Raw genomic sequence first — 12,204 nt, 5'->3', positions numbered from 1 at the left:
CCCTGCAAAAAAAACAAAACAAAACAACAACAAAAAAACCCATAGACTTCTGATCTAGCTCTCAGTCTGCACACCGGCAGTCCTTGAAGTCAAAGATGGGGGCAGTGTCTAAGGCAACTTTTTATCTTTGCAAGCTGCAGGCCATCACCGTGCAAGCCTCACTATGAGCTGCATACTTCTTCCCTGCATCAAGAGAATCTTCTCCTTCAGATTATCCAAATTATATTTCCCATTCCATTTACTGTGTATATGCAATATAGTGGCCAAATGCCATGGATTTATAATAACTAGACATTATAATAAGGTGATTCAGCATACGACAAATATGTTTGGAGCTCTTGTGGGAAATTCCATGACCATGTCAAACTTATCCCTCTGGGATCTGTTATTTAACAAACCAGGGTCAGGGGCAATAACTACATACATGTTAAGCTTCTTTGTGGCTTGCTCATGGTTCTTACAATTGGAACAGGGTCCCTAAGACTCAAAAGTTCAATGTCACTGCTATACATTCCCTGTAGCTTTCTTCTTTTGAGGCTGCAGCATATTCACATAATTCTCACAAATCTCACAATCCTGTTTCGTGTTCTTAATGAATTTCATTACCTTAATGAATAGCACGTGTGGATTAAGAAGTAATTTTACGACGTTTTCCATCAATTGCATGTGAATTTATGTCAGTTGTTCCATGGGAGTTCATGGGTCTGTGGCAAAAAGCCTTTTCAGGAAAAGGCTGGAATAGGATTTTCTTTGGCATGGCCCTAGCTGGGTCAAGCAGGGCTTCCCCACTCCCTTTAAATTTTAAAAATGTCTCTGCCTTTCTCCCATTGCTCTATTTCTTCTTCTTCACAAGTACCCCTAACTCCCAGGATAAGTACCAAATTCATCAAAGACAAAGACAAAGGGTGCTTTAAATAGTAGTCAATGTATTCACAAATAGCCTAGGATAAGCACTCAAGGGTTAATTGGTGCTTTGGGGCAGAAGTCAGCAATAACTAACAATGTAAAGAGGAAATAATCAGCTTCCTAATTTTCTCTCTCTCATAAGGACTGTAAGAGTGACAAATTCAGAGCTACAGTGGTGAAGATCTCAGCCATGAGGATTATCATCCTCATATATGTTAATGACTAGTCCATCTGGAAATTTTGTGGGCTTGTGTGTATACACATATGCAGCCTCCATATTTTCTAAAGCAATGCCAAAGAGTTTAAACAAAACATCACATATTTCAGACACAGCATCACTGGCACGTCCAACCTGGCTTTGAACACTTATGGGACCATGTAAGCAATTGTTCCTGAGCATATCTATTCATCCTCTTTCCCCCTTTTTTACCCCCATAGGACTATCCCAACTGATTTCAGTCTCACAGGCATCTTCACAAAGAGTTTGTGATGCAGTGGTCTTCAAGCTCTGTAAAACTCCTGGAACAAGTATTTCTCAAGTTTTCTAAATCCACTGTCTATGAATGAGACACATTCCTAACAAGAAAAGTCAGATTCCTTTAGCTACTGGGGTCAACCTGAGCCATGGACTATCTTAAGTTGGGAGCTCAATTTTAAGGGCTTAGCTGCTCATAGGTATTATTCATATACTTACTCCAGAGCCAAGTCTCATGCTCAGCAGGAATGCTAAACAGCTTCCCATTCATTCCTCAAGAGCTGCAATGGTGTCTGATCTGTTGAAATGGCACCTCAGCAAAATGAGGCGGGGGGGGGGGGGGTCTGTTCTCAGAATACTTCAGTTAGAGCAAACACTTGGTAGGGCTTAACAAAGAGATCATACTTTTTTTTTTTTCTTAATGCTTTTGTTGGCCTTCTGTACAACTGACAAATTTAATAATATACTTCAGGCCTCAGTGCAAAACACAAAACAGTTCACCAATTTAAATATTATTTTTAAGACTTGATTAAGGGGGCTGGGGATGTGGCTCAAGCGGCAGCGTGCTTGACTGGCATGCATGCGGCCCGGGTTCGATCCTCAGTACCACATACAAACAAAAATGTTGTGTCTGCCGAAAACTAAAAAATAAATATTAAAAATTCTCTCTCTCTCTTAAAAAAAAAAAAAAAGACTTGATTAAGGATTTGAAGATTCCAAAACTATCTATTAGGTCAGGAACAGGATGCATACATTTACAATGTATATATTCCAGCTAAGTCCATATGCTGCTTCCCTGTTAAACAACAGGTTGTCAAATATCATTGCATTCCCCTAACCCTCTGGTGTGTACATCAAGTTCCAGGCTTGGAACTCTATACCTCTTGGGCTAGCCACTCTCAAAAAGACCCTGCTTCCACCACACGTCCACTGGCTAGTCTCAGCTAATCCATATAGCCACCGTAACACGCTGTCCTATATATTTAAGTGCCCAAGTCCTGTTGTTTAATATGATCCCAAGAGTCTTTCAGAGCTTCCTAAAATTCTAAAATAACAAGTTCCAGGCTCATTTTTTTTTCCATCTCTCCAAGAGTCATTTATTTCTCTAAGGAGCTATGGATCCCTCAAAGACAAAACAAAATTTAATATAGATGCTAGAACTAACTATTAATTGATACGTAGCTATCACTGTTTCTAGACCTTGTCAGTGTTTACATTAAATTTACACGAAAATCTTATGAATAAAAAGCAACTTACAGGCAAAGGAAACAGCTTCCCATTTACTTTTATACATAGACTATTGGGATAGTTGTCTTCTTGAGGACAACTTGTCTCTGCCAGGCAAAGTCTGCATTTAAAAAAAAAGAAGAAGAAGAAACCTCTCTTAAAAAATGAATCCAAACATGTTTATGTGTTTTAAAATTCAGGGTCACATACACAAAGGTAACAAGTGTAAACTTATAGTTAGAAAATTTCAAACTCACCTCAGCTGAACTTGGACTGTATAATCTCTCCTACCACCTGGCAAAAAATCCCTGTTGGAAAGAGAAATAAAAATAGAATAAGATTCCACAGGAACACTATCACCAGGGGGAAAATATTATTATTCATTTTTATTCTTACTTGTTAAAACATGAAATCTAGCCTGCCAACCGTATAAGCCTTAATTAAAACACTCTGATAACCATCATTGACTTTTAGTCATGTCTTTTCAGCAATTTTAAGGTATTTTCAATTCATAGGAACTCCGACAATGCAGTATTTACTTCAATAGACAACAAATTTGTTAACATGAAAATAAATATGCTAGGTTCTGAAAAAAATTAACAAATTAATCTGTACTTAGCAGTTCTCCACTCTAAGACTCTAATCACTTGAAGATCTTGCTTGTTTAACATAAAAGTTCATTCACTAGATATTCTTACGATTTGAGTATAGTCTCATTACATTTTACAGCTACCCAAGTTATTCTAATATAGAACTAATGCTTGCAGTATCAACTTCTCTATACAATAGCAACTTCATAATTAGTATTCAAATTAATACACATAACCTCTTGCACTTTCTAGATGAGAAACAGAGTTCTATATAAAACACCTTTGGCACCGAACCCTCTAAACCCTTGCCATTCAAAATGGAGCCCACAGCAAAGTAGCACTAGTATCTTTAGGAGCTTGTTAGAAATGCAGACTCTCTGTCCCCATCCCAGATCTATGGAATTTGAATCTGCATTTTAACAAGATCACCTGGGGATACACCTTGTAGTTAACAAGGTATCCTTAGCCATTATCCTAAATCTTGAACTTTGTCAGAGAAAAGATCATTAACAGTAGTACCTAAAGTAGTACATTTTACCCTCACTTTATTCTGAGATAGTCTGTTCATTGTTTCCAACTCTCTACCTTGATGGAAGGCAGTAAAGCACAGCAATGACCAGCATGAGCTTTATGGTCCTGAGCTAAAGGACCTTGGGCAATTACTTAACCTTTCTGTGTTTTGGTTTCTGTATTTGTTAAAGACAGAAAACTACTACTTCTACCACATTAAGTTGTTGTGATGATTAAACATGTTAACACAAGAGCTGTGCTCAATAAGTGTGAGCAGCTGGGTACCAGTGTTTCCTCTCCTCCCACTGTCTTCCTTGCCACTAAAAGGCTCCACTGTTCTCAAGTGTCTCTTCAAAATATTCCCATATCCTAGACAATAGAGACCTCTTCTGAGCAACTCACATTATTCCACTCATTCAAATCAAGAAACATTTCAGTCTGGGCACTGGGAACGTTGGAGATAAATTGTTTCAAAGGACTCATGACAGTAGGATACACACACACACACACACATACATATACACATAACAACACAAAAGTGTGATAAGTGCTATAGCAATGTGGAAACTTAAGTTTTGTCTTGAAAGTTCAAGGCAGTTATCAGAAGACCAATCAAATAGGGTTTGTACAACAGTGGTTCTGCCTATTTCTATTTAGTGACCCCACTTGTGTTGTGATTCTCAATAGAAAAGTGAGGATCAATTAGAAATGCCTTAAGTATCTTGTTAGGTTGGGGAACATAATCTGAAAAAAAAGAGAAATGACAGGAGATGAGCCTAGAAAGGTAGAAAGCCTATTCAGAATATAAGTTGCTAGAGAAAACTAATGAGAGATATGATTAAAAGAAAAAAAAAGTTGGGCAGAGCAAAACGTAAAGAGCTTCCAGACAATGAAGTGTGGACTTGATGAAGCTCTACCAGGTTTGAGTGCTCTACCAGGTTTTTGAGTACCAAAGAGAAAAAAACAGAACAGGCTTTAGAAAGATCACATGATCGGCTAGGAACCAAAGTTGGGAGACCATTTCAATTGTATAGGCAAAAGAAGAGAACTTGAAAGTTATTTAAACACAAATACTGCTGAAAGATACTTCAGCATAAAGTATTCAGTAGACCTCAAAGCCTGACTAAACACAGGAAGTAAATGAGAGAAGAGGCATTTTTGGGTGGGTGCTCAGGTTTTGGAATAGTGCAACAGGATAGTTGGTGATGCTATTCATTGGGATAAGGAGAAGTAGAGCAAGTTATAGCACCCCTCTTCAAAAGACCCAGTGAGATGGTGGTGCCATTACTCCAGTTTTACATATTGGATAGATAAGAATGAATGAGGTTTAGTCACTAGTCCAGCAGCATATAGACCTAGGTGGTTAAGCCAAAATTCACGTTTTTTTTTGTTTGTTACTGGTGACTGAACCCAATGATACTTTACCACCGAGCTTTCCCCCCAGACATGTGTGTGTGTGTGTGTGTGTGTGTGTGTGAGAGAGAGAGAGAGAGAGAGAGAGAGAGAGAGAGAGAGAGACAGACAGACACTAAGTTGCCTAGGGTCGTGCTAAATTGCTGAGGCTGGCTTTGAACTTGTGATCCTCCTGACTCAGGCTCCCAAATTAGGGATTACAGGCATGCACCAGTGCATTGGGCCAAGATTCACTTTCTAGTTGGTATTACTCTAAAAATTCTACTAGCTTCTTCAAAAGTAGAGTTCCATGGTTAAGTGATAACTCTGAAAAGTGATGGAGAAGAATCAATATAGTGTTATCAAAGTAATGGGAGATGGTCTAAGAACAGTGGGATAATACCAAGAGGCCTTGTGTCCTGACAGATCCCAATGCTATCAATGAATGGGGACTACAGCAGGAAATGCATCAAACAAAAATGTCCTTGAAGCCAATTTATTTTTCAAGTTTGTGTCACTGATATATGGAGTACAATCTGGACTACAGCAGAAAGACAATAAATATGTGCTGCATTAAAGGAACAAAAGACAAGCAAGTCTGAAAAGTAGGCAAGTTTAATTTTAGATGTGCTGTGTTTGATGTGCTTGTGGGTCATTAAAGTAGGCTCAATGAGAAAGGACACTGGAGAGAGAGAGCGGTGATTTTCAACTTCCAATATAAAAATAACAAAAGCACATACAAAGAAACTGACACAGAGTATCAAGAAGAGAATCACAAATTGATTTCTGAGAATGAGCAGGAAAAGTCAATGGGAAGACCTAAGGAAGAATGATTAGAAATGTGGTAGTACCAAATGGAAGTCCTGAAGTCAAGAAGAGAGCTGAGGCCACTCACTGATGGATCTTTACATGATATAATACAAAGGGAGGAGGGGAAGAGGGAAAAAAGTGGGGGAGGCAATGAGGGAGGGAGATAAGGAAGGAGGCAGGCAAGAAGGGAGGGAGGGAAGGAAGGAAGGAAGGAAGCAAGCTACTGAACCTGAATATATTCACATCTTTATACTAGACCTTATTATCTCTACAGGCAAACGGGAAGAGTCAGACACACAGCAGTGGTTTTCAAATTTGCTCACAGGAAACGCCCAGAGAGCTTTAACCATCCCTGTTTTGAGGATATAGGTATAATTCAATAATACAGCACATATACAGTATGCATGTGTATGGGTTTGATCTCCAGCACCACAAAAACCACTGTCTATCCTAGGGGATTCTAAGTTAACTAATATGGGATGAATCCTGTGTATCTGGCATGGATTGGATTTTCTTAAAGCTCCCCAGTTGACTCTAATATGTAGCAAGTTTGAGAACCATGGGGATAGGCATGGTTAAATGTTACCACAAGAAGCAAGCATGCAAATGAAACTCTTCTGTTGTTGTAGTTTGAAAAGCAGAAACTGTGATAATTATAATTATGATTATGAGGGGAACCATGGCTGTGGAGAAGTGATCAATTCCCAATTCTAGGGGGAACACAAAACCAGAAGATAAGCCTGGAGTATCTTGGATGTCAGAAAGTATAAAGGTGGGCTGGGGATGTGGCTCAAGCGGTAGCGCGCTCGCCTGGCATGCGTGCAGCCGGGGTTCGATTCTCAGCACCACGTACAAACAAAGATGTTGTGTCCGCCGTTAACTAAAAAATAAATATTAAAATTCTCTCTCTCTCTCTCTCTCTCTCTCTCTTTAAAAAAAAAAAAAAAAAGAAAGTATAAAGGTGCTTAAAAGTGGATCTGGGAGGGAGAGAAACATTAAAAGGGCATTAAAGCCAATTTGAAAGAACTACCAACAGCCAAAGGTAGAACAATTGAACCACAATATAAATCCCTATGGCACAGAGTTAAATCCATGGAACACTGATATGAATTCCTACATACATAAATAAGGGAGAAGGGACAGTTCTTTCCTACAAAAGAAAAGCACCAATGTAGAAAAGAATAAGGACAATAGAAAATCATCACTGACACACGACTATTTTGCTGAAGACAAGATTCACAAATGAATAATGAACTAGAGCAAAAATCTGAGGAGCAACAGTATATGCCTACTCTCAAAGTATCTCCCCCAAGGTAGTTATTAATAAGAAACTCAATAACTATAGTGCAAAAATCTGGTACATAGTACCTTAACCAAACAACCAAAGTTAGTATCACCAAAAATAAAACAGATCAATATTATGTAGTCCCTGGTATGATACACCAAGAAGGGAATATAACTTGAGATATTATCAAAAATGCAAAAATTTCAGCAGTAACAAAATAAAAGACATATCGAAACTGTGGGCAGTCAACAAAATGCCTGACCAGTACTCTTCAAAAGACAAGGAAAAACTAAGAAACTTACTAAGTAAAAAAAGAAATTAAGGGCTGGGGATGTGGCTCAAGCAGTAGCGCGCTCGCCTGGCATGCGTGCGGCCCAGGTTCGATCCTCAGCACCACATACAAACAAAGATGTTGTGTCCGGCGAAAACTAAAAAAAAATAAACATTAAAAAAATTCTCTCTCTCTCTCTTTAAAAAAAAAAAAAAGAAAATAAGATGATATCACAATTAAATGTAATTTAAAATGAGATCTAGAAACAGGGTTCATTAGTTGAAAAATTAGCAAAATATGTAGTCTACAGTTTAGTTAATATTATTGTATCAACATTAAAGTCAAAAGTAATATATGAACTTTGTTTGAAAACTAAAACAATTGAGCAAACATGAATATGGACTGGGTATTATCTGTATTAATGAATTATTAATTTCAGTGATTATGTTCAAAATTAGAGCTGAATCTTGAAATATTTTTGGATTAAATTATATAATACCTGTGATCTGCTTTAAATGCTTCAGGAAAAAAAGGAAGGAGGGAGTCAGATATAGACAGCCAAAACATTGATAATTATTAAAGCTTGGTAATAGGCAGCAAACTTTCACTTCCATTTATTATACGGATTTTTTTTTTGCAGGGGGGGTTGGAAACTGGAGATTTATCCCAATATTGAGCTACATCCCAAAGCCTTTATTTTTTCTATTTTGAGACAGTTTCACTAAGTTACTGAGGCTGGCCTTGAACTTGCAATCCTCCTGCCTCAGCCTTCAGAATCCTGAAATTATAGGCAGCACTAAGGGGATTTTTACCGATTTACTATGTAGCTCTGAAAAGGTTAGGCTTTGTAATTTACATGTGGTCTTTATCTTTTGAGGGGGGATTGTAAACAGCCACTACTTTTAAAAAAAATTTTATATTAGGGTTAAATATACAATTAAAAAATAATTTTTCCATTATAATCATTCTTAAGAGTGCAGGTCTGGTGGGCTGGGGTTGTGGCTCAGTCGCAGAGTGTTCGCCTAGAACATGCAAGGCCCTGGGTTCAAACCTCAGCATCACATATAAATAAATAAATAAATAAAAGGTGTTGTGTCCAACTACAACTAAAAAATTAAAAAAAAAAAAAAAGTGCAGGTCTGTTGCAATAAGTACATTCATATCGAGCAACTATCACCACCATGTATCTACAGAACACGATTAATACTTTCAGTTTAAAATTAGTCATTCATGGGTTGAGGTTGTGGCTCGGCGGTAGGGCGCTCACCTAGCATGTGCAAGGCCCTGGGCTCGATCCTCAGCCACCACATAAGAAAAAATAAATAAAATAAAGGTATTGTGTCCAACTACAACTAAAAAATAAGTATTAAAAAAAAAAACAAAATTAGTCATCCATTTCTTTTTAGTTAACATATTCACATAATCCAAACACCAAATGTATACAAGAAAGATATAAAGAGTCCCCATAATTCTTTCTGCTCCCAGCTATCTAGTTCCCTTCTCCAGAAGCAGCTAGAGTTTTAAGTGATATGTTTACTTACATATTTATGTACTTAAAGCAAATTCTCCCACACGTTTAAAATAGCACAGTTTGCAAGTGTTCCTCACTTCATTTGCTTAAAAAAATTTACCTTGAAGTATGAACCTCTAAATCTCTTACTCTAATCTCCTTTATTCAAAGCCAACCAACATCTCAGTCAAGTTTTCCCAGACTGTTACCACAGGTAACAGTTATCTTCTCCCTCCTATAAATCAGCTCATCTGTCATTACTAAGCAGGTTCTTTTCATATGACACCTTGCATCAAACACTTTATGAAAATGAGCTGATTTCCTCTTACAATTTGCACTAAACTTGGTAGAAAAGGATCATGTCATATAAAACATCTTATACCTAATGAACACTTAACGCTGCTCCTAAGAGCTTATCAAAAGAAAACAAAATTAAGAACTAATGATATAAAATATGATTTCTGTCTATTTTGTTAGTTCATTTATTAAATGTCCCCTAAGATCCCTACAAGTTACCCTTTCTATGTGTGCACTACTCTTTGGGACCTCAAACTTTCCAGGGACAGATTATAAAATCATTGAGAATTTTGTTGAGACACATAATTTTAATAAAAATGATATAATTAGTCAAAGAATCTAAAGTTGTGTCCCAGAGTCTTCTACGTAACAACAGTCCATTTTCAAGATACTCCATATTTAAGAGTTTAAGGTCCATAAATCTGAATCCACCACCTAGGGAGACTTAATATGCAGCTTACAGATTAAAGATGGCAACATTCGGCTATAAAAAACTTATAAAATTATGTTAAATATAGACTTTCCCCCCAAAGTTACTAAACTATAGCACCTTATATAAAGAAGTTATTATTAACACCAAAAAATTATATATATTTTTTCATTTTAGCAGCTTGGAAATTGTAAAAGATAACTTTATATTTCTCTCCTGTATCTTCTCAACTGTTTTTTCCTTATATTTGCCCTTTTCCTTTCCTATTTAGCAAGATTTGACTTTCCATTTCAGGATCTTTTTGCGGTCTTTGTCCAGTTTTATTCTGGTGATAATGACCATGCTGGGGTGAATGCCTACATGGACAGCTCTCGTGCCATTAGCCTTTCCCCATCGCCACATTCAACGCACATGACAAGTTTGTTCCTATAAATCCAAACTACTTTGCCAATCTGCTAGCCTTTACAGTGTCCTCACACAACCTGAACTTCATTATCCCTTTGATTGCACATAGATCAAAAGATGTGCTTGTGCTCCTGCCTCAGCTCTCAGGAAGGAGGGAAGAAGATAATCATCCGATGAACATGGGAAGAGGCATTAAGACACCTTTGAACAAAGGGTTGAACTTCATTTTGGCCGCTTCTGCTTCATCAATGGCTACAAATAAGAATGGCTACACATGGCTTCCAGTTTTCAAGATGATTATGTTTAATTTGAAAAGTTTACCCTACAAATTACCTTTTCTTTCCTTTTACATCTCTTAGTTCATTTACTCTTTACAAATGTGTACTTTTAAGATTCTATTTTCCAAAATAGGCAAGGGTTAACAGTACTTTTCTAATTGCTTTTGGATTTCAAGTAATTTTTTGGTCAGTATTTTTTTTTTTGCTTACTTTGCTCTAAACTTTAAGGTTTTTGTTCTTATTGAAAAATAAATATTAATTATGCCCACTTTACTTTAAAAAATGCTTCAGTTTGATATTATGAAATTGATGGTCATCCTACCTTTGGGCTTTTATCACAAATTTTTATGTTTAATATTTGGAAAATATTTTTCATTTAAAAAATTGCTGCGCAGTTAGGGGTGTAGTTCAGTGGTGAGATGCTTGCCTATATGTAAAAGGCACTGTGTCTGATTCCCAGCACTGACAAAACAGGAAAAACATGTGTTGCCAAATATGACTTAAACAATTTAAAAGAGTGAGGTTTCAATTCAAAAGTTAAAATTATTTCTAATAGAGTATTTATTAAATATTTGATTAATTTTCAAAGTATACTCCCCTTGCTTAAAAGAGAAATAGTCCAACACTTATGAACTGGACAGTATATCCACAAAATTGTCATGCTGAAGCCCTACCAATGTGAGCATTTGAAGACAAGATTTTTTAAAAGAGGCAATTAAGGTTAAATGAAGTCTTAAGGGTGGGTCCCTAAACCAACAGGGCTGGTGTTAAAAGGAAAAGACTCCAGGCATATACCTGGTACAAAGAAAAGGTCATGTAAGGAGATACAGCAAAATGGGTAAGCTAAAATGAAAGGCTTTAGAAGAAACCAAACCTGTCAACACCTTGCTCTTGAACAGAAGCCTCAAGAATTTTGAGAAACAAATTTCTGCTATTTAAGCCAGCCTCTCTGTGCAGCCCTTTGTTATGGCAGCCCTAAAAGACCAATATACAACATTCAAGGAGAAACATACTCCAAGCATTCCTCTTACCTTGATATGCATATCTCTCTAACTTGTTGAGGTGTCAAAGCAAAAATAAAAAACTTCTCTTGAAATCGCTGAATACTGCTTTGAACTGGGGAAAAAGAAAGAATATTTCAATAACAAATCAAAGGATGTCAGCACCTGTAATAACCTGAAAAATTCTGAAATGTTTGAAATGAAAATTATAAGTAATCAAGAATTTAGTGACCAAGAAATTACTAAACTGTACTGATCTTAGAATTTTGAGGAGTCACTTCAACTTGTTTTTAATTATTTTAAGCACTTAATCTTTATTCTAAAACACAAATTGTAATATACTATTAAAAATAACAAAATCCTTTAAGATTACACTTCATCCTTCCTATAGTACCATCTAATAAAAGTCTCAGGAAGTAAACTGTCCCCTGGGGGAACTCTATCTAAGTGTATTTTGTATTTCTTTGTTGTGCTTTGTATTCAGTGCTTTATATTTAGTATTTCTGAAAAATTTAAATCTCACAACTTCTAAGTTATGTAATAATTATGTATTAATTATTTGCTTACAAATTACCTACTGAATTCATTCTTCTTAATTCTAATATGAAAAGCTGAAGTGTATTTATGACTTCACAAAGTTCTGCAACAGATTTTTTAAATGTTTTACTGGTACATTATAATTATACATACTAGTTGGATTCATGACATATTTGTGTAACAGATTAATAGTGATGAATTATCCATTGATATTCTAGTATCCATTAAAACAAAACAAATTAAAAAAGCTATTACAGAAATTTTAAGTCTTCTGCTTCCC

General features: G+C 36.4%; 1 protein-coding gene across 6 annotated transcripts in view; it reads right to left on the bottom strand.

Moving 5' to 3' along the window:
* Pias2 (protein inhibitor of activated STAT 2) overlaps positions 1-12,204 on the bottom strand; it is a 95,544-nt gene that overhangs the window by 48,517 nt on the left and 34,823 nt on the right. For all 6 annotated transcript variants that reach the window (XM_076837164.2, XM_076837165.2, XM_076837160.2 and 3 more), the window contains 3 exons: positions 11,418-11,502; positions 2,866-2,916; positions 2,639-2,729 (listed from right to left, as the gene is read on the bottom strand). In XM_076837164.2, the coding sequence (XP_076693279.1) occupies positions 2,639-2,729; positions 2,866-2,916; positions 11,418-11,502 (227 nt within the window). The remainder of the gene's footprint in view (positions 1-2,638; positions 2,730-2,865; positions 2,917-11,417; positions 11,503-12,204) is intronic.

The sequence above is a fragment of the Callospermophilus lateralis genome, chromosome 17 (assembly GCF_048772815.1).
Source record: "Callospermophilus lateralis isolate mCalLat2 chromosome 17, mCalLat2.hap1, whole genome shotgun sequence".
In the NCBI taxonomy this organism is placed as follows: domain Eukaryota; kingdom Metazoa; phylum Chordata; class Mammalia; order Rodentia; family Sciuridae; genus Callospermophilus; species Callospermophilus lateralis.
Note: the sequence above shows the minus strand (reverse complement) of the source record. Positions and strands in the feature narration are given on the sequence as shown.